The following is a 20,557-nucleotide window of genomic DNA, read 5'->3' as shown; positions in this document are numbered from 1 at the left end:
ACTCACTTCACAGACTAGCAGTACAATCACAGTCTTCCCCCACACGCCCAAAGTACTTTGCTTCCCAACAATGTCTTTTTCAGATATACATTTATTGGTAGGAACACCCTCAGGAACCCTCTGCTTTTGATGTTCAGATCTGCTGAATGAGCACGTTCTCAGTTTCCTGATCCGTATTCCTCATTTATAATATTCCAGTTTATTCCACTTGGATTTCTATCAACAGTTTCGGCTGTGCATAGACGTGGATGAATGAGTCATACGTGAGGCAGAATAATGGGGAGGGAAAGCACCATTCTCTGTGTGGAAACATTTTTAATGTAAAATTTTCTCCATTTAGGTCAACTACTATACGTACTATACCTCTGAAATAACAATGCAATTTCTTTGTAAATGCAGTAAACGGCTAGGAATTAATAATGTAATTAATTCACGGAGCAAATTTATATAGGGTCAAGTGTTTTTTGTTTTTTTTGGAATGTTATTTTCTTTATTCAGAAAAATACAGCAAATAAAATGTGTCAATGTTTCTGGAACTGTCACTGTAGCTGAGCCAAACATCAGCTGGCAATAGTTTTTTCTTAAAAAAAAAGAAAAAAGAAACAATCCTTAAATACACATTATCTTACATTTTTTTAATCACCACTAAATACAATATTGCATTGTTGTAACCAAAACTGAAACTTTGAAAGTCCCACGAAGCTCTACATCTCAGATGCAAGTCTAGACTGGATTTACTCTCCAACCAATTTTAGATGGCCAAATCACCCGCACAGTGAAGTACTAAGCTGTCGTGGGTAGGGTACTGCAGTGCACTATTAGGCATCAATATTTCAGTACAAAGTAATGCAGTAAAGTAACACTTTTGGCCATATATATTGTTTTTAGACACCTGCTTTCAACCAACCATGGCTGAAAATGTACTGTCCAGGCCACAGTACCACCAGTCTGTAAGTGTGTGTAATTTAACCTTTCCCCCACTCTTCTTCATCCCCAAATACATCTTCATCCTCTTCCTCTTTTTCAAGACTCTTCAGAGAGCAACTCAGCACAGCCTTGCGCACCTCCAACCTCTCCGCTGCACAAATAGAAAACCAAAGAGTTCAAGAAACAGAACTACAGTGCCCCACTCCAGTATGCAACAAAGACACAACTCTTGGAGAAAATGAAACAATGAAAACAGGTAATTCAGCCCATCTTCTGTGAGTCATAATGTGAGTACAGTTGAATCTTTAATAATTCTAGGGTCTCTCACTGCTCTACATATCTGATAAAATTATTCAATGGAGCAAGTGTGTATGTGTGTGTGTGTGTGTGTGTGTGTGTGAGAGAGAGAGTGTTTGAGTTCGCTGCTTTGAATAGGCTTTGCCGTCCACCTTTGTGAAATATTAGTTATTCTTCACATAAGTGCTGTGCCAGAGACCTTTCAACGACCCAACTGAGGAGGTGGAGTTGAGTGAGGGAGTTCCTGTGTTGGGATGAAAAGCTCAGATGATCATGTGCCACATGCATGTACATCAGAGCCTGGTACCCACCCTCACTGTGGCAAAGCCTGAGCATGCGATGGAGCTGTTGAGTATTGTATCGGATCAAGAACTTCTGACACGTGCGAATAGTCCCTGCACAGAAAGGGGGAAAAAAAGAGCTGTTATTCTGGAGGCAAAAGTGAGCAAGAACTACTAATCACAATTTACCATATCCCATAAATTTACATCCAAAAATAACATGGTCACTTATTCAAATACCATCACACAACAAATACAATCCCTTGATTGCTAATAAAATGTAAGACAACAATGACAATACATTGCATGAGTTTAAAACATCATAGTTTGTGTGTGATTTACATATCCTCAAGGATAAAAAAAAATTAGTCGGGTCTACCATTTTATATAGTTTACAATATGACAGACTCTTTACTAGTAAATCTAGCATTTGTACTGATCTAAAAATAGCCATCTGGATATCACCTCCAATATGCAGGCAGTTAATGAAGCAGGGGATTCTCTGGCCTCGGTTCTCCACACTGGTAATGAAGGGTAATGCAGACCAGAGGAGTCTGTAGTGCCTCTTTCGACAGCGCAGGAACACCACTCCAGTGTGGGCATTCAGGTATTTCACTGAGGAGACATGTTACAACAGCATAAAACCTCTAAGTTAGCCTGTGCACTCTGAGGTTGTCACCTCAGAGGTAGCGAGTTCATTCCCCAAATTAGGAAAAACTGTAATATATATTCAGTGGTAATACATGCTACAGCTGGTAACAGTTTGTTACAATACGGTAAATTATGCTGTAAGTGGTAACAGTTTGTTACAATACGGTATATTATGCTGTTATCTGCCACACCTGCAAACGAGGTGCTGCAGAGAGCAGCCCCGTAGTCCCCGTGGGCCGAAGACACTGCTCCCCTCACCGCCGTGAATACAGCTCGGTCATCCAGCAGCTGCAAACTACTTTGCTCTGACACGCACAACTCACAAAGCAGATACCTACAGGAAGAAAGAATCATCTTTTCACAACACACACATTCACATTTAACGTATTAAAACCAACTTGAAAGCTACACAGTACTCCTAGAAAGAGCATTTTTTTCACATGAAAACAGTCCAGTTTTCATTTGAGACTTTCCCTAATCCATGTCATTTAACACACGAAACAATGTAATCCTAGGCAAAAATATCAAGCCAAGTAGCCCAAACTAGTATTAGTTGTTGGGAGGCGAGTTTGGACACTGCAGCACTAAATCGGTTGCAATTCGACCCCAGATGATGATTCGGTGGTGGCCGATTGTGGCCAGCTAACTGCTATCCAGCTAATCTACCGAGTTAGCGACGCGTGATCTTGCTAGACACACTGGAAAACTAATCTACCGCAACAGAATTTATTGTTATCGAAGGTACTCTGGTTTCCTTTTCATAACTTTTGACAATATAAGCCTTATTATCGTAAATGAAACTAGCAAACAATCTAAACAATTTAACATAAACATTTCATATGTTGACTTCGTTACAACTGATTGGAAATCTCAGCAATCATCTACGGTGTATACTGCTACATCTTATGATATATTCATGTAATTTTTCCTATGCCAGTATTATGTAGTTAACGTTACTAGATTTTGAAACAGTATGGACTTCTTAAATACAATGAACTGATTAACTACCTGGATTTGTAACGCACCATCCCGAAACGCGTGCGTTCAGTTTCCTACACCATCCAATATGACTTCCGGTAGCCAATCTGTATTGGCCAATAACAGAGCTCGACTATCCAGGAAAAAAAATGGTAAATTATGACTGGCAGCAAAATGACCCAATGACAACAATGTGTCAATTTCATTTATTTAACGAAAGATGGCGCCAGAGGATCTTATTGTGATTTCAGACACTTTCGAGCAATGTACACACATTCTATTTCGAATCATCCTTTATTGTAACAGTAATGTATAACTGGCCATTTGTAAGAGGCTCAACAAGCTTTTTATCTGGAGGTGTTAACCAGACTTACAGTATTCTGTATTTATGGCACTGTCCTGTCTAATGTGTGGTGCTGTATATGCTTTCTCATAATAATCCACAAGTCTGCTATAGATTGCTTAACCAATAAGTAGCAATGCATGCTTCAAACTGAGTATAAACTTTTGTAAATGCCTATTTGTACACTGTGTTATATGCAACGACAAAAGTTGCATATTTTTAAAAGGCTTTCTCTTTGCGAGTGTTATTACAGGTCTAAGTTTCAGTGACATGCAAGCACTAATGAAAGCATGCGATTGAATATTTGAGATAGCACAGGGAAACTTCTCTCAAAATTTTGTGCTTTTTTTAACAACACATCAATTCATTCAAGCTTCACAAACTTATGATAAGTGAATTTAGACACCATATTTTAAAGCACTTTGATTTCCTGAGGAAGATGTGATATGATGAATGGGTTTTCTTTGTTGTTTTCCTTTTATTTCAGGAAACATATTTAACTCTAAAGCAGAGAGGACAATTATGGAGACTGATACTGCAATTATTCTCAGCCACTGACATTGATTATTCCATGCCATTTCCTGTGATAGTCTCATTCACAAATGCCACTTCTCAGGACTCATTGACTCCTTGTTTTAAAAAACAATGACACGACCAAATGATAGTCTCAAACATATTTTAATAAAAACAAAAGTACAGTTGATATAAGCTATGTGGTTATATACACTATTTACAGGTTTACAAAACTACATTGTTACAAACAACAGAACAAAAACATTTAATATAACTTAAAATATTCAAGCATTTACTGAAGTGCAATTACCCAGGCATTATGGGATATGGAGTTTTGGGAGATCTGAGTGCACAGAGCTTCCAAAATGGCAGGTAAGGCCCAGGAAAGCAAATGGAGATGTGGAAATGGAGGACTGAGTAAGAGTGCAGGTTCTATCTGTAGGAGAGGGCAATGAAAGGAGCGTGGAGAAGGCTCACACCATTCTCCTCACATGGCACCTCTGCCCCTCCCCTGCTGCAGTGCAGCAGCAGGCCAAGCTCCAGAGCAGACCTCAGAAAGTTCTCCCCTCCCCCCCACATTTCACCATCGGTGTCCTGGAGAGACCAAGGATTCTGACCACCCCCCAGGCTCTCTCCCCTCAGCCTAGCCAGGCGCCCCACCCTTCGGAGGTCCGCCAGTCCGGGTCCTCGCTGGACACCCCTGGTCACCGCCTGGAGGCTCTGGAAAAGGAACAGCAGGTCGACTCGCAGCTCCACCACCTCATCCTTTGACCATATGCTGTACCTGCAGAGGAGAAAGTGAGTAAAACACAAATGTCTCAAAAGGCACATGACCCCTTTCCACACACAGCCATAGTTACAAAGTTACAAATGCAGATACATAAAACAGTGGTAGGATTGTAAGACAGGGGCCTTACCGTGTGTATGATCTTTTATCACGCTTTGCCACAGCGGGCAGCCATGGCTCCACTGTAAGGTGATTTGGGTTTACGATGTGAAGATGCACTTCAGCTCTCACCACAGGCACTGACAGGACATCCGCGCTGAGCAAAAACTCCACTTCAGAGCCTGAAAAACGAGAGCAGGAGAATGAAAAACTGAGAATACATACTCCCTTGGTCAGTTGCTTTATATGCCATTGTTTTATGCTCCTTCCTTACTCCATTTTTTATCCCACAAATATCAGAAAAAATACAAACCATGTCAACTTAACTATAATTTTTGATGCCATGTTAATAACATAAAAAAGGCTTGGACAATTAATGTAACAGTAACTGTCACTGTATGGTTGTATCATGCCGGCATAATAACAACGTTAACCTTATACCTTACCTCCATTTAGTCTGCCTTGAATGCCCTTTACTCCCCGACAATGGAAACCCATCTGACAGCACCGGTAAACGCGTCGAACGAAACGAAAAAGCGGCTGCTCGGGGAAGACGGTGCGCCGTGGACCCTCCTCCGACAAAGAGAGCACCCTAAGCCTGTATAACTGTCCTTCGCCTTCGAAATGTCCTGTTGACTCCATCCACGGTGCAGCCAAGAGCGCGCAATGTTCCCGTTGAGTCTCCAATGTGTCTCGCCGCCGACGTCTTGGTTGGACGTATGTATTAAAGACATCATGTCCGTCAGGAAAAAATGAGGACTTGGAAATCCAGGTTTGCAGCGTACGACACTGGCCCCCGGTGGTCCCGGCCAGCGTAATTAAAAAGAGTAGAGCAATCCGTGTGTAGCCGGGCCTGGTCATGGCTGTGTGAATATGCGCGTCTGTTCAGGTAGTCCGATCTCATGTAACCAACCAGGTATAGCCAACAGTATGGCTTTAGTGTTTCACTAGACTCCACTTTTGTGCGGGCCAGTTATTTGAAATGCAGTGCATGACGCTGTGATTAGCTATATATGGGTACGCCTCATTTCTGACAATGGAGACACTTCGCCACTTTGAATTTGAATTATGTCGGCCTTCTCTCCTCCCCCTGTTTTGTTCGTACCCACAATCCCACCCATTTGCACCCCCAACTGACCCTCTCAATGTGTATGCATAATAAGATGCTCTAAACGCGGCGACACCAAACCATTCACATTCAGCTGGAGCCTTAATGACCCTAATTACGCCATATCTGGACCATTAAGATCGAACTAATTTGCAAGACAACCAACAGCAACAGAACGAGAATAAAACTTTATTTGTCACTTGACCAATAGCACGCAAGCAATGTAGTGTCCGGACCTCCGCGACTCTTACGTTCTCTATAGCCTCACTCAGTCACAAGGTAACCTACATCTACCTTTGTTATTTCAACTCATAAATACACGTAACCTTCACTATGCATTGAGGTTGAGCAGTAGCTACATTAGGAATTACCATGATAACGCATTGATTAATGAATAAACTGGTCTTACATGCGAGTTAAATGGCAACATACTCTCGAATTTATATTAAACAGATGTCGCACAGTTAAAAGTAAAAGTTGCTTTTCTCAGTATATTTGTATTAGAAGTGGAAACGACAGAATCATCCTGTGCCATATAAAGGTAAATTACCACTGCATTATTTTGAAGTGCAAATAGGCTGTTGAGATATAACAGCTTGTGAAAGTAGACTTATTTCAGACATAGGGCCCACTCAAGGAAAAGCTGTAAAGTTCTAAATAAATTTGGAACTCCCTGCAGTTTTTGACAGACACAACAAAATCCATTTTGACTTTCCCCATTTGTCCAGTTGACCTTAATGTGATGTGCTGAAATTACTATAAATATTCTATTAATGACTCCACTTGGTCAATGCGTTCTTACTGGTTACATGTTTATACATTTTATGAGGCACAGCTTTCAATGGGATGTTGGTGACAATGTTGACGGTATCCATAGACCAATCATACATGGCTTAACTGTACACTGGCTTGACACAATTAACATTTCAATATGATTTCCACAACGTTATTGATATTACTATAAATTGCAACACGTATTAAAGCTCTTTCATTTGTCCAACAGAAGAGAAACGAGACATTACTAAATAAGGTTACAATGTTTAAACCAACCTTCATGTTTTACATAAAATGTATACATCTACAAGGCTTTTATATCACCACAAACCTTTTGCTTTAGTCCCAACCCCCAGGGTAAGATTCAGAGATCTAAGGTTGGAACTCTCCTGCAGGATTTCTGCAGAACTAGTAGCCACAGACAGAACGACTGAATTCTCTGGCAGAGTTTCTGGGGAACGGACAGTCCTGCAGGAGTGGGATAACCTCAGGACAGGCTCGGACAGCCATGCTACAGAAAGTGTGAATGGCCTGCCACATTCCTGCATAATGTGTGTGTGTGTGGTGGGGGACTGGATAATTACTTTAATTCAGTGTATTATGTACAGTTTATATATGATGCATGTGAGCTCAGAAGATGCGCTATCTACCCCAAGAGAAGGGGGGGGGGGGGGTTAGGGGAATTTTATGCTTTGCCAAAGTTTGGGGGGCACATATTCCCCTTCTCCTTCCCTGGATCTATGCAGAGGTTTCCATTTAAAAACACGTTCACAGGCACATTCATTATTTACTCATTTACTCAAATGGGGGACATTCACATATAACAAAATGGAAAAATGCATGTCAAGTAACAGCATCGTTTATTTTGCTTTATTGAGGTTTCAGCATTGTAGGCATCTTGTCTCATCCTTTGCTTTATTTCTGTCAACATGATTTTATTTCTGTCAACCTTTTTACTGCAGCCATGCTTAGTTCAGATTTCTGATAATCATCACACATCTTCAGTCACCTCAGCCATGGTGGCAGTTTCATAGCGAGGATTGCTTTTGAAAACCACTGCCTCTCAACAAACTTTGTGACTGCCTCCTTCTCTCTTAGTTATAAATGTAAAAAGAAAAGATACCTGTTGAAGTGCACTGGAGAGAAAAAAAGTGTGTAACAGAAGAAATAGCTCTTCAGCATTTCGGAGTATTACAGCATGTTTGCGGGTACATTATATACATGTTTGACAGACAGGTAATAACTTAAAGGACTATAAGAGTGCGTAGGCGTGAGTGACAGCATGCCCGGAGCAGGAAATGATGCGGGACCCGGCTCTCAGCGCCGTGTCACAGCAGGTTGACGCCGTGCTTCAGCAGACGGTGCCGGGCTTTGCTGGGCAGGGAGAAGGCGCTGTCCTGGGGGTTGGGCACTCCGGAGTTCCTCACCGTGGCCCCCTGTTGCAGGAAGTACGTTTCCTGGGCCGTACTGCGGGTCCCGTAAACAGCCGACCCCGCATTCCTGATACACAACATCACGCACTGCGTTATGTACAGGAACGGGACACCTTCATTCACACGTTAACACGCAGCGCACTGGATGACAACACACAGGACTACGCACTCTGCTGCCAAAAACAACACTGCATTAAGGCATTATACAGCAGTCTAAAAGTGTTTCTGATCTAAAATTCAAGGACTGTTCTAGGACCAAAAAAGGTTTTCTTGATATTACCACCAAATTTTAAGCAGTTGGTCGGAGGGATTGTGTGCTTTGGAAAACAATGGTCATGCATTTTAATTTACAGATAATTACAAGTTAGGATTTCTGTTGTATGTGATGTATAACTAAGAAAAAACATGGAATTGCATTAAATTTAAAAGCCAACAGGAGAAAATTCAAGTACCTTTAATACTTAAATTTTTTTTTTTAAATACAAGCATTTTCACAGCCTTGCATTTTCCACATTCAAAGCCAACTAAATAAGCAGGGACCACACTAAATAAAGACATTATGTTTAATTAGCCATCATACGACACCAGCACAGAGCCCGTGATTCTTATATGAATGGTTAATTAAACATGACATTTACTTTCTTTGCACGTGCTTCTAGTTTTTTTTTTCCCCCCACTCACACATTAAGTGCCCACTGCAAACATTAAGTGCTCGTTAAATCTGAGGTTTCTACAAGGACTGTTTGCTTCACGTTCAAAACGGAGCACTTCCAAGGACTGTAATGACACACGCGCACACCGTGCACTGATTTAGAACACGCAGCTTTGAACATTGACGTACAGCACGCTGCTCTGAAAGCCAGCGGCACCCCCCTCCCCCGTCTGGCTGTAATGAGTGACCCCGCGCCCCCCCACCCCCCCCCCCCCCCCCCCCCACTGACCCCCCTCCCCCGACCCAGGCTCTGACCTGACAATGGCCTCCTGCAGGGTGACAGCTTGAGAGAAATGGGAGTGCAGCAGAGAGGTGGCCCTCACAAAGGAGCGCTCCAGGGGCCCGCCCGCCCCCCCAGACAGGTTGGCTGCGGGCAGACACACGCGCGGCAGCGGCGATTAGAGACGTGAGTGCGCTCGTTAGCGCGCGCGGACGACGGAGCGTGCAGGCAGCACGGCTTACGGCCGCAGCGGCGCAGGTCACAGTGCTGCACAGAAGGGCCACTTTACGGCCGCACTGACAGGCAGGAAGGGACATTCAACAATAAACCCCTATAACGCCTCTTCTGTACAAAGCCAGTAACTAGCTATGTTACTGGCTTTGTACAGAGGACTTTGTTAGGACCTGAATGGCCAATGTAATAGGGTGGCTGGAAATAAGGGCGGTACGACAGAACCTGTCTTGCCAAGATTCAGCATGCAGAATCCTAAAGATGTGCCAGAAATCTCTGAGCCAACTGCAAATTCCACTTACACATGCATGATAGTTACAGTTAAAGGAACAAGTCACAAAGTTACAAGTTAAAAGAATATATCGCTTTCTAGAATTAAAAAATATATATTTCAATTGGTTTGATGCGATGTAAGATATGTAAATAAATACAGAAACACCTGGTGACCTGCCGGCTTTGAAACGGCTGACAGAGGGGCAATCGTGTATTACGTGATGAAGGATTATAAAAACATACAAGCTCCAGAGGCATCATTTTGCTGTACACACCACTGTACTTTGTACAGCAATATCATTTTGTTGCATTTGTAACTTTTGGCCATTCAAACAAGAAAGCATAACTTTGAGCCAATTTAAAACAAAGCTCAATGTAAATATGTGCATGAGTGATACTAAAATTCTAGTTTGCCCCAAACGATGGGCATTCTGTCAAGCCTCAATTCATCAGCTTGACGCATCAGCAGCCTAAAAAAAACCCAGATTGAGATGTAGAGCAAAATCTAGAAGCCAAAGTATGTTTTGAGGTGAAAGATAGATGGTCAAGACAAGCAAAAACAGAGAGAATGGGCACAGACAAGCTCACAGACGGGAGGAGACACGCATGGTAACACAGGCTAAAGGTCTGACGGGATTCTCACTGGTCAGCGTGTTCTGCAGGCAGTCATGGTGTGCGAAGGTGTACCCCCCGGGGGGCCCTGGGGTCCCTGCCGTGGTGCTGCGCAGGTGGGCCTCCAGCCCGTTTAGGGACGCCAGGCTGCTGTAATGCTGCAGAAACACCAGGGGACATTTCACTCAGCAAATGAACCTCAATGCTATGCAAGCTAGCTCTGAAAGAGCCAATGGCGTGACGGTGCACGAAATCCATTAACATGCACAGCTTCGTTATTTTATTCTACTTAGGTAACATAATTGAAAAGTAGTGATTGATGGGCTCTGGTTGATTTCACAAGGAAATGCCTGTAGTCACAATTATTCAGAAGCAAATCAGTCAACAGGTCCTATTTGTACAATGAATGGGTTACTCTGCAATGCAGTCTACTGAAATTTTAGATCACCAATAATCTGCTTCCATTTTGCATTCTGACAAGTTGCTTCTATATCTCCACCCCCCAGCCTCACCACTTCCTCCATGGCCGCGGCATCACTCTGGAAGTTTGGCTCCACCAGCAGAGCCAGCACCAGCCCTCGCACCCTGTGCTGATACAGTGCCATGGCTACCAGGGGGGGTGGTAGGGCTCCAAGGGCAGGCGTGTAGGGTGGGGTCTTGCCTCCTTGGATGCTCTCATTGTTCTGGGACTCCTCACTGCAAACCCCCCATACCCCTGTACCCCTGAGCCTATGCTCAGTATTCCTGCCCATCTCCTCTCCTTTTCTGCCACCATCCTGCTCACTTCCTCCTTTATTATCATTTGGCTCCTGCCGGTCAATCTTTTCCAGCTGCTCTTCATCACTCCGTTGTCTGGGTCCCTGCGGCCCAGTTTCGTTTCCAGGCTCTTCGTTAGCAGGCTGTCCCTGTTCTCCACATCCGTCCTGTTGCTTTGAACTGTCGCTGTCACCGCCTCCCCCCTGATGACCATTGTCACGTGACTCACAGTCCTCCCCATTTTCATCCTTGAGGGGAGGAGCAGGAAGAGGGGCCCCCAAGATCTCCTCGTCCTGCTCCTGTGCCCCTGATCTCTCCTGCATGCTTGGCTGCAGCGTCCCGTTGGCTAGGACCTGATCACATGACCCCGAGTGGTCCTGAGAGAAAGGGGCATCGCCGAAGACCGACAGGGAGGGGCTCGGCCTGAAGCACGGGTCGTCTGAGACGGAGGAGGGAGTGGAGCAAGGCACCGTCTGGTGGGAGTCTGAGGTGCGGTACGTGGTGTCCAGGCCGGATTCAGGATCAGGTGTGTCGGACAGTGTTCGCGACAGGCGGGACTTCTTGGTGTGGTTAGCTTGCAGAGGTAGGCAGTGAGACCTACAGGAGAGAAATCATGCGTAAGGCTAAGGCTGAAGAAATGGCCGCCAATTTGAGGGGGAAACAGTGTCATGGAAAGAATGGTTAAGGGCGTGAGAGGAATTTTCTGACTGATAAGAGCAACTGATCATTCTCAAAGTCACACATCTTCATTTCTCTTTGTAATACTTAAAACTGAGTAGAGATTGAGCGGTCAATTGTGGAGAATACCTGCATGCCCAGTCCACAGGGGGGCACCGTAGAGCATGGAGCTCAGAGGGAGTCAGGAACACAGGAATGGAAGTAACGTTGCTCTCCGTAGGAGTCACCCCATTGGCCAGATCCTAGTGGCAGAGAATAGAAGATGTGAAGGCAACTGCAAAAGCTAAAGAGTGCATATAGACCATTTCATGGCCCACGTCATCAAAAACATGAAAATGCATGGAAACGAAAGTATGGCTTTGTTATCATGGAAAGCGGACTGACAGGGAGGGAGTTGGTTCATACAACATCTTTTTCACAACTACTTAAATACAGAAAATGTCAGACGGTTCAATTTACAGCTTTCTCAACCAAAAAAGTGTATATATCTGGCCACAAATCAGGAACCATTCTGTAAAATCCTCTACCAGAGGCATTGCTAGACTTAAAGCTCTACTTGGGCACAGGTCCCCAGAACTCACATCCATGAAAATCAAGTTTAAATCTTCATGAAATATAACAGTGACAGCATCTTCATTTGTGTTGCTATTAATTGCGTAGGGAACTGTATATCAGCGACAAAAATATGAATACTATCTATTCTTATCTTTTATAAATGTGTTTTGTTTGCAAAAACATCTAGGCCCAATCAACCTGGGCAAAATAGCTAAGCTTATAAAAAGAGCCCATTCTGCCCAGGTCCACAATCGTTAAGTAGCCCCCATCAGTGACCTACACAGCTATGTTTCCAGGTCAGATCTTTATGTATGATAGTTTGTGGTAAAATCTGATCTGATGAAATTTTTAAGTCTCAGTGTGATATTGCTCTACGTTCCATCTGGCAACGCTGCCTAGCGTTCACACCAATCACGCGGCAGCTAGTTTAAAAAATCTAAATCAACTTCATTGCAGAAGCTGAAATGTATGGTAAAGAATGCTTGTTTTACATTGAACATCAACCCTGAGCTAGCTAAGAAGTTTTGTGTATATATTATATGTGCCATATTAATTCAATTTTACATCTGCCCAGGAAGTAGGCTATGAACCCATCTCATCTAGGCACACTGGCACTCATCGTGCCCCAGTAAACATGATGCCCCATTCGATTGTATCGAAGGGACCTGGAATATTTTCACCGGTTGGTCGGGTAAGTTTACTACAATAACTAGCCCAGTCTTGCAAGTTCAGGAGTTTCACATAGTCACTCAACTTGCTTTCCAACACTGTTCTGTTGCCAAAATGCAAACACAAATTTGTTACATCATTACTGTTTACAAACTCTGAAGGGGCCTATACAAACCAAACAACGTGCAAGGTGTGTCAGCTTTATTACCTGGCTGTATGCCTCGGTCTCGTGAACCAGCACTTTTGCCGTAAGGTCAGGGGGCATCTGTGTGCTGACAACCCTAGAGAGGACAAGAGAGACAGAAAGAGAAAGATCAGAAAAGCCCCTTTTCCACCACAGGCGATTTCTGGAACTCAGGAACTGTTTTCAGAACTGAAGCCTGTTTTCCACCGGAGGAACCAGGACTGATTTTGGCTCCTCGGGTCTGGGGGCCTGTCCCCCCTTTTCAGTCCCTGCTCATGACGTATTGCTTTTCTAATGTTTGTGAACTAATTGGGGTAGTTTCTGACAGACAGATGCAGTGCTGGGCAGATAAATAGGCTTGCTTACCTGCCACAGTACAGTATACACCCTGCTAACACCAGGGGGCAGCGCTGGCATGCTTGAAGAATAAGAGCAGCCTTCAGCAGGAGCAGAGGGTCAATCTGAAAGTGAGAGAGGTGTCACCGATGACCATTAGACCACGAAGGCCAGGTACAAATACCGATCATCACAACTATATGATCCAGAAAGAAAATATGAAATCAGACCATAGGTAATAAAGGGTTCTATAAACCACTCCTCCCAAGCTTCCCTCCACAAAAAAACATCCACACAGCGAATACATACATGTGTTGAATCAATGGTGCGCAGGGAGCTGAAGATGTGATGGAGCTCGGTGGCGCCGCCCTGCAGGTGAGAGAGGTACTTCCCCCACTGTGCTGCCAACTCCTCCTTACTGCGAAGCTTTGGGGTGAAGCGCATTGGCTCATGAGAACAATCAGTTTAATGATTTGCTCCCAAGCATTAAAGACTAATGAGAAAGTAAACCACTCAGAAAAAAATGGTTTTCTCGCAAAAAACAATAAACAAATAATGATGAAGACAAAAAATCTAATGGAAGAAAATGCATCCCAATGTTAATAATAATAGCAAGAGATGGGAACTGCACTCTTTGTGACACAGTATCTGGTTCACAAATCAAATTAAATAAAAAAACAACAAAAAAAAAAACACTCAAAGAACTCAAAATACTGAGTTATTAAAATACAAATTTAATAGGATATGAAGGGGAGCACACAATTTAGTTGACATACAGTACAACATGTCCAATGAGTTACAGCATGGGGAGGTAGATATAACTACTGCATTGAGATTTACTGAGGATGATTCTTTGGTTCATTCTCAACAATTACTATGTGAGGAAATGGATAAGAATGCCGGAAATCAATTGAAGTGAAATGAAAAAACTGCACCTGGTAGCTCTCTCGAACAGGGCCATTGTAAAAACAGAAGAGACCTATGAGCTGCTCCAGAAAGCCATGGATACTGATGTCTGGAATGTCTACTGCACATCCTAGTGCCTGGGAGCAGGGTGGAGGAGGAGGATGAGAGTGTATAAGAGGGGCCAAGTGAATGGAAAAGAACAGAGAGGAGAAGAGAGTAAGGGGGAGATGAGGAAAGAAGAAAGGGGGAGAAAGAGAGGGCAGCATAGAGGACTGAAGCACTGTCAGACGGCAGCAAAATTAACTGTTTGTAACAGGTCTGATATGTCATTGCAGCATAAATTAGTTGCAGATGCCGTGCTAGGGACTGGAACCTGCAATCTTTGGCAATTTGGTAAAATGCACAAACTGCTCCTGTAGGTACAGCAACCCAGCCCCCTTACACCAAAACCAAAAAAGAAAACCCCTCCCCTTCTTTTGCTCACCCACAGGAAGTCCCCTCTTGTGCAAACTGCAAACTTGCGTCTGCGCAGCCGGAGCAGTCGCACGGGGGAACAGGAAAGTTCGGACACGCATCGGCACACACCAGCTAGCTGCCCGCACAACAGGTCCTGCTGGTCCGCTGCTGTCTGAGAGAAAAAGAGAAGGCTTGGCAGTCAGCCTAACACTTGTTTTTTCTTTTCTTCCTTTCCCTGTCTCTCTTTTTCTTCCACTTTCACAGATCAATGACCCCCTTGCCTTACCGGTCCTATCTGTTGTTTCCTTGCCGTTTAATTTGACAATATTCCCAAATAAACCATTTTGCGAAGCAGTGGTAAATTTGTAATTACATCAATACATAGTTACATTCAAGAGCCCACCCCCTCCCATAATGTCACCTACCTCTGTCGGGTAGAAGTAGCAGATGCCTGCACTCGTTGGGTCACCTTCCTCCTTGACCTTTGACCCATCGTAGAGGAAGAAGTAACAGCACCTGGGCACCACAAGACCAAACGGCTCTCAGTCAGAAGGTGAAAAAGCACAGCATATTCTACCTCTTTCAGGAAGCTCATTGTGGACTTCAGAAAGACCAAAGGAGGCACGCACACCCCCATCTGCATCGACGGGACGGAGGTTGAGCGTGTCACCAGCTTTAAGTTCCTGGGCGTCCACATCTCCGAGGACCTCTCCTGGGCCCTCAACACTTCGACCCTGGTCAAGAAGGCTCACCAGCGTCTCTTCTTCCTGAGGAGACTGAGGAAAGCCCATCTGTCTCCTCAGACTCTGGTGAACTTCTACCGCTGCACGATTGAAAGCATCCTCACCAACTGCATCACAGTTTGGTATGGCAACACAGCATCGCCAGGGACACCTCTCACCCCAGCCACAGTCTGTTTGCCCTCCTTCCCTCTGGGAGGTGCTACAGGAACCTCCGTTCTAGGACCAGCAGGTTCAGGAACAGCTTCTTCCCCTCAGCTGTCACCTTGCTGAACTCTGCACCACGGTGATAGCCCCCCCCCCACCCCCGGATACCCCCGGGGGTGGGGGGGGGCTATCCCCTTTATTCACTTTCATACTGTATATAACTTCGCTTTTCATTTTCCATATTCTATATTTATATTATACATACATTTATATTATATATATATATGTACATACACCTTACTGCACTTTACTGCTTCTTTTGCACTTCTGGTTAGATGCTAACTGCATTTCGTTGTCTCAGTACGTGTATTCTCTGCAATGACAATAAAGTTGAATCTAATCTAATCATCTAATCTAATATTCAGGTCTTCAAATATTTAATCTAGAAGAATGCGGGAAACAAAATGGTACGCACTGTCTACCTATTAATTTATTTAAGTGTTAATATTTTCCTAACTGTTACTTTAAATAACTGAAGTTCTCAAAAAACCAAAAACAGTAAATACACAAATAAACAAAAAGTTCACACTGAAGTTACATTCACTAGGGTCTGCTGCAGCCCTTCAGTTTCAGTTGACTATCTGCATGGGAGACAGCTGGATTAATGTAAAAGTAAATGAGCAATGAACTGGAGTAATGTTAAAAAGCCACAAGAAAACTGCATAATGAGACCAAACTATCCTTCAATGTGTTGTGATCTGCAATTTGTCAGTTTGTCTCATTACATACTTATTATCATTAGAAATGTTTTCCAAGTAGCCAAGACACTTATTATGGAGATACCTTAGCATTCACAAATGATATTAATTTCTCATCCAATATTTACCCTTGAGGTAGTAACCAAAGATTACCTGCTCTGAACATCCCAGTTAGATAGCCTACTTTTACAGCTTTGTACAGCTAATAAAGTAGTATAGCACTGTCGTTGCTGTACATTACGAAATAACAAAACAAGGGCGAACTCCAAAGATTAAGTTACCTATGGTTTAAAATACAGCATTCAAACCTGTTAACCCTGAAATCTGGCAGCGAAGAGATTTTATATTCTCATCATGGTTATGAAAATAAAACTTTTTCCAACACAATAAAAACTTATCAAATGGTTAAGTACCTAGGACCTATAGTGTATGGTACAGTGAATTGATTCTTATGGAACAATCTGAAAAGTACAGGCTGGAAGCTTTTGACTATTGGTAAAGTATGACCACGAAATGTAGGGGGACAATAAACAGGAATGCATGGTTCTTTGGCATTGGCAAAAGGAATTTGAAAGCGTATGGTTTTGCTAGCAATCTAATGACACTGAGAGACGAATATACTAGCCTCACCATCGCGGATCCGGTGTAGCGGCTTCAGCCATGAGGGTTGGAAAATCCAGTGACTCGTTTCTCAAAGGCAGCCCTCTTCAGCCCCCCTCGCTCCTTCCTTTTCCATCCCTCTTCTTGTCGGCATAGTGGTCAAAAATTAGTGTCGTGCAAATAATGTCTGTTTACTGATGCTCAACAAACTGTAAATTCCACATTAAAGTGAAGAAATTTATTTTTTATTTTTTTTGCATCATCTAAAATACAAATAAACTGTGCTGTGGTCGGAAACGCTTAATTCTGCATATTGGCTGGACCTGCCGTGTGGCAGAAAAGTAACGTTGTCGCGAGTCAAAATATTTCAGAACAGGAATGTTTGTTAAGCTTTGACAGCTTTTTGTTTTCCAAATCGCCAACTTCTTTCTATCTGACAGATTGTGAAACCAGCACCGCGGCGTCAGCTGCTAACGATTACCAAATACTGTATTGTGGTCCACTGACTTGGCCAGCTAACACTGAAGCTAGCTACACAGCGAAGTGACGTTTCGTGGGTGCGTCACAAAACGATGCACTGCACGAGCTAACGTTATAGTTCTTTACCGAGGTGAGCAAACGTACCGACAGCTAGCTTGAGATCCGATTCTCCCAATTTCATTGTGATTGGTTAAGGTTTTTCCAACTACCAAACTTTTCTGACTTAGCCATTAACTAAGTTCAAACATCTTCCATTGTAACAACTAGCAATAAATAAAAATACGTAGCTTGCCGGTTGTTATAATGTTAAGATTAATTATATATAATTACCTCTCTCCCTGCGAACCAGTTTGCGAAGCTGTCGTTCAACAGAACAGAAGCGAACTTGATAGCTAGTCAGCTAGTAACTTCCACTGGAAAGCAGTTAACTAGCCGGCTAATTTGGCAAACCGGCTTAAAAATAGTAACAAAACTATAACTTTGTGTTAGGTCGATTCAGTTTTGCACTGTCTATTTCTTAACGTTTTTTGTTTCACTTCGCCATTAAACTCATTCGACTTATTGAAGTAGACTAAATGCGAGTCACAAGAACGCAGTCATGTGAGAACCTTCCTGTAGTACAAGGACCCGCAAGGACAAACAGAGCGGATTGGTTTCCTCGTTGTTATCCTCATTCTTCTAAAACGAAATTATTTCCCCAGGTTTACAAATGCAGACGGAACATGAGTTGGAAAAATTTTATTTCCAAAACCTCAATATGCAAACAGAATTGCTCCAAAGGCCTGTACTAAGTCACAATGCACCACCCACTGCCAGAAAAAATATAGACAATTTGAACACCCAGTATAATCAAATCTCAAAATGAAAATGTTCAGACCAAATAATACCCAAAGCAGGCAGCAGTGGATGTTCCAAATGTATCACACTAATAAAGCCAGCCTTGCTCTGAATAAAGTGTTTGAGGGGAAAGGTTAATGAGTTTCAAAACTAATAGTGAACACATGGATCTCCCATCTGTGCTCAGAAAATCAAAAATTCAAATGTTCCAGTAATAATTGAATTATTTTATTTAGGATAAGTTAGAACAAACATTGTGTACATGGACCAAAAAATGTAACTACTGAATAGGGTGTCTTGAGTAAAGACACTGGATCAAGTAAACACAATTTAAAGAGGGCAGTAAACTGCTTGAGGTGGTATGGTCCGGACACTGGTCTGCAAACCAGGGGAGTACGGAAGGTTGTCTCTGGTCCCGGGACAGTGAGCCGTTTTTCACTGTACGGAGAGAAGTTCAATGTTCATCTTCCTCATAGCCATCAGGGAGAGCGTTGCAAGAAGAATTGTGGAAGAGGGACTTGTTGCCATCACCCCAAGGGAAGCGCTGAGGAGGGATGTGGGAGGAAAAAAAAAGTAATGAGAGACTCCTCTTAACTGTGTCTTTACATACAAATACTTGTGTGGTTTTCCTCATTGAAAGGCATAGGCATTCCTCACACAAAAAGCACTGTTCACCATGAAACAGCACTAAATCCAGCCAATTTGCATAAACACAGCAATTTCCACTTATTGTAAAAAGAAAAAAATTCTCATCGATACACCTTATTACAGCAGACACAATTGACAGGCATTATATTACTGCAGTGCCACATTTTTACACACACACACACAGGACTGTCCATTGAAGAGCTTACCTTGCTGCGAATGCGCAGGTGGCTGTAGGCGACAAACTCTGGATGGTCATGGCTGTGGTGCTGCATCTTCAGGAACGTGTTCAGCATGCACACAGCCACTCCAGGAAGGGCCACCACAAAGGACAGGATCTTCCATGTGCGGGCTAAGAAAGGGGACAGTGCTGAGGGACAGTGCTGCTTTCCCTTGGGTTAGGGCACTTAAAATACTGAACTGCAACAAATCCATCTCTAATGGGTTTCTTTAATACGTGTGTCAATACACATCAGGCTAAGAGGTAAGCTAGCTAGCTAGTCAAATAGTTTGTCATCTAATATACACAATTAGCTGCTTCGATAACAATAGCAACACGTAAGCAAATCTTCAGCTTTCTGACTCTCAATTACAGTAACAATATCTATCAAAAACTATGTAACAGCTAGTATACCAGCTGGGTGTTTACCAGCAGGGTGAACACTTGACTTACCAACTTCATCAGACTAACAACAGCACACACGAAAAATGGAAGCCTCGAGTGGTTGTAACAGCGTGGTGTTTAGTTTGTGATACAAAATGGCAGCTTAATCTGCAGATAAACTAAACAGAAGAAGGAAGATAAAGTCTACGATAAAGTTATTTAAAGGTCTTTACGTAACGTTATACTTAACGTTATCTAACAAGGGAAGCCTGCTTCGTTAGCTAGCCAGCAAGGTCACCATGATGTCAAAAACAGACACAATAAATCCTATTCCAATTATACTTCTTGAACCAGGAGTGAAGTACTCAATAGTAATTATATTTACCTGCCTGGTGCTCCTCGCCGTGCACTGCAGCGGAGAGCTGACGCCGGGTCTGGGTCAAAGTGGAGCGATAGAGAACTTGTGAAATTCGTCCGAAAGCCGCCATCTTCTTTTGCCGAATGAGAGAGCACACAGGAACAGGAAGTGACGTAGTGGGACGAGTTGTTGAAAAACGTGTCACTAGTGCCCTCTGGCGTTGTGCAAAGAAATGTATGGTCTCTTTGCGTTTATATCCCTAGTATTTTTTTTCTCTTTTTCTTTCTCGTTTTTATTACTTTTCATATTTGAAATTAATCACGCGTTATTCTGTATAATTTTGGTTGAGTGACTTGTTTCAATGCGTTGTATCCTATTTTTGTTAATAAAAAGTGAATGGCAAAAAAGTCTGTTGTACCAGCACTTGACCAAAGTATAGATTCATTTCATTTTAAATTTAGTGGGACAAAGCCACATAGAAGCCATCAAAGATATGCCTACATGTAATGGGCGAAGGAGAATTACATGGTTTAAGCTTCCGTACATAGACTAGTAATTCAACGCCACAAGTAGGCTACTTTATTCTTCAGCTGAATGATATATACTGGA

The 20,557-nt window shown here is 43.0% G+C and overlaps 4 protein-coding genes across 4 annotated transcripts; all 4 read right to left on the bottom strand.

Annotated features, from left to right (window-relative positions):
• Nucleotides 1-295: 295 nt before the first annotated feature.
• Nucleotides 296-3,273, bottom strand: pop5 (POP5 homolog, ribonuclease P/MRP subunit). The gene is made up of 5 exons (XM_035435909.1): nt 3,165-3,273; nt 2,348-2,490; nt 1,971-2,120; nt 1,536-1,619; nt 296-1,078 (listed from the first exon to the last, which is right to left on the bottom strand). The coding sequence occupies exons 1-5, from the start codon at nt 3,182-3,184 to the stop codon at nt 966-968; spliced, it is 510 nt and encodes a 169-aa protein (XP_035291800.1). The 5' UTR covers nt 3,185-3,273; the 3' UTR covers nt 296-965.
• Nucleotides 3,274-4,149: 876 nt separating this feature from the next.
• si:ch211-170d8.2 (uncharacterized protein LOC571755 homolog) lies at nt 4,150-6,369 on the bottom strand. The gene is made up of 3 exons (XM_035436238.1): nt 5,323-6,369; nt 4,908-5,058; nt 4,150-4,774 (listed from the first exon to the last, which is right to left on the bottom strand). Exons 1-3 carry the CDS (start codon nt 5,735-5,737, stop codon nt 4,423-4,425), a joined length of 918 nt encoding a protein of 305 aa, XP_035292129.1. The 5' UTR covers nt 5,738-6,369; the 3' UTR covers nt 4,150-4,422.
• A 1,232-nt stretch (nt 6,370-7,601) lies between these two features.
• Nucleotides 7,602-18,122, bottom strand: hps4 (HPS4 biogenesis of lysosomal organelles complex 3 subunit 2). Its single transcript, XM_035379529.1, has 13 exons — nt 17,835-18,122; nt 17,055-17,167; nt 15,205-15,295; nt 14,808-14,951; nt 14,353-14,460; nt 13,727-13,843; nt 13,448-13,542; nt 13,106-13,178; nt 11,803-11,915; nt 10,752-11,592; nt 10,271-10,397; nt 9,159-9,270; nt 7,602-8,258 (listed from the first exon to the last, which is right to left on the bottom strand). The coding sequence occupies exons 2-13, from the start codon at nt 17,084-17,086 to the stop codon at nt 8,087-8,089; spliced, it is 2,025 nt and encodes a 674-aa protein (XP_035235420.1). The 5' UTR covers nt 17,087-17,167; nt 17,835-18,122; the 3' UTR covers nt 7,602-8,086.
• Nucleotides 18,123-18,547: 425 nt separating this feature from the next.
• Nucleotides 18,548-20,135, bottom strand: LOC118206633 (cytochrome c oxidase subunit 6A, mitochondrial). Its single transcript, XM_035379530.1, has 3 exons — nt 19,976-20,135; nt 19,196-19,338; nt 18,548-18,885 (listed from the first exon to the last, which is right to left on the bottom strand). Exons 1-3 carry the CDS (start codon nt 20,076-20,078, stop codon nt 18,796-18,798), a joined length of 336 nt encoding a protein of 111 aa, XP_035235421.1. The 5' UTR covers nt 20,079-20,135; the 3' UTR covers nt 18,548-18,795.
• Nucleotides 20,136-20,557: the final 422 nt, after the last annotated feature.

Source organism: Anguilla anguilla, chromosome 10, assembly GCF_013347855.1.
Source record: "Anguilla anguilla isolate fAngAng1 chromosome 10, fAngAng1.pri, whole genome shotgun sequence".
Lineage (NCBI taxonomy): Eukaryota > Metazoa > Chordata > Actinopteri > Anguilliformes > Anguillidae > Anguilla > Anguilla anguilla.
This window is presented reverse-complemented; position numbering and strand designations above follow the sequence as displayed.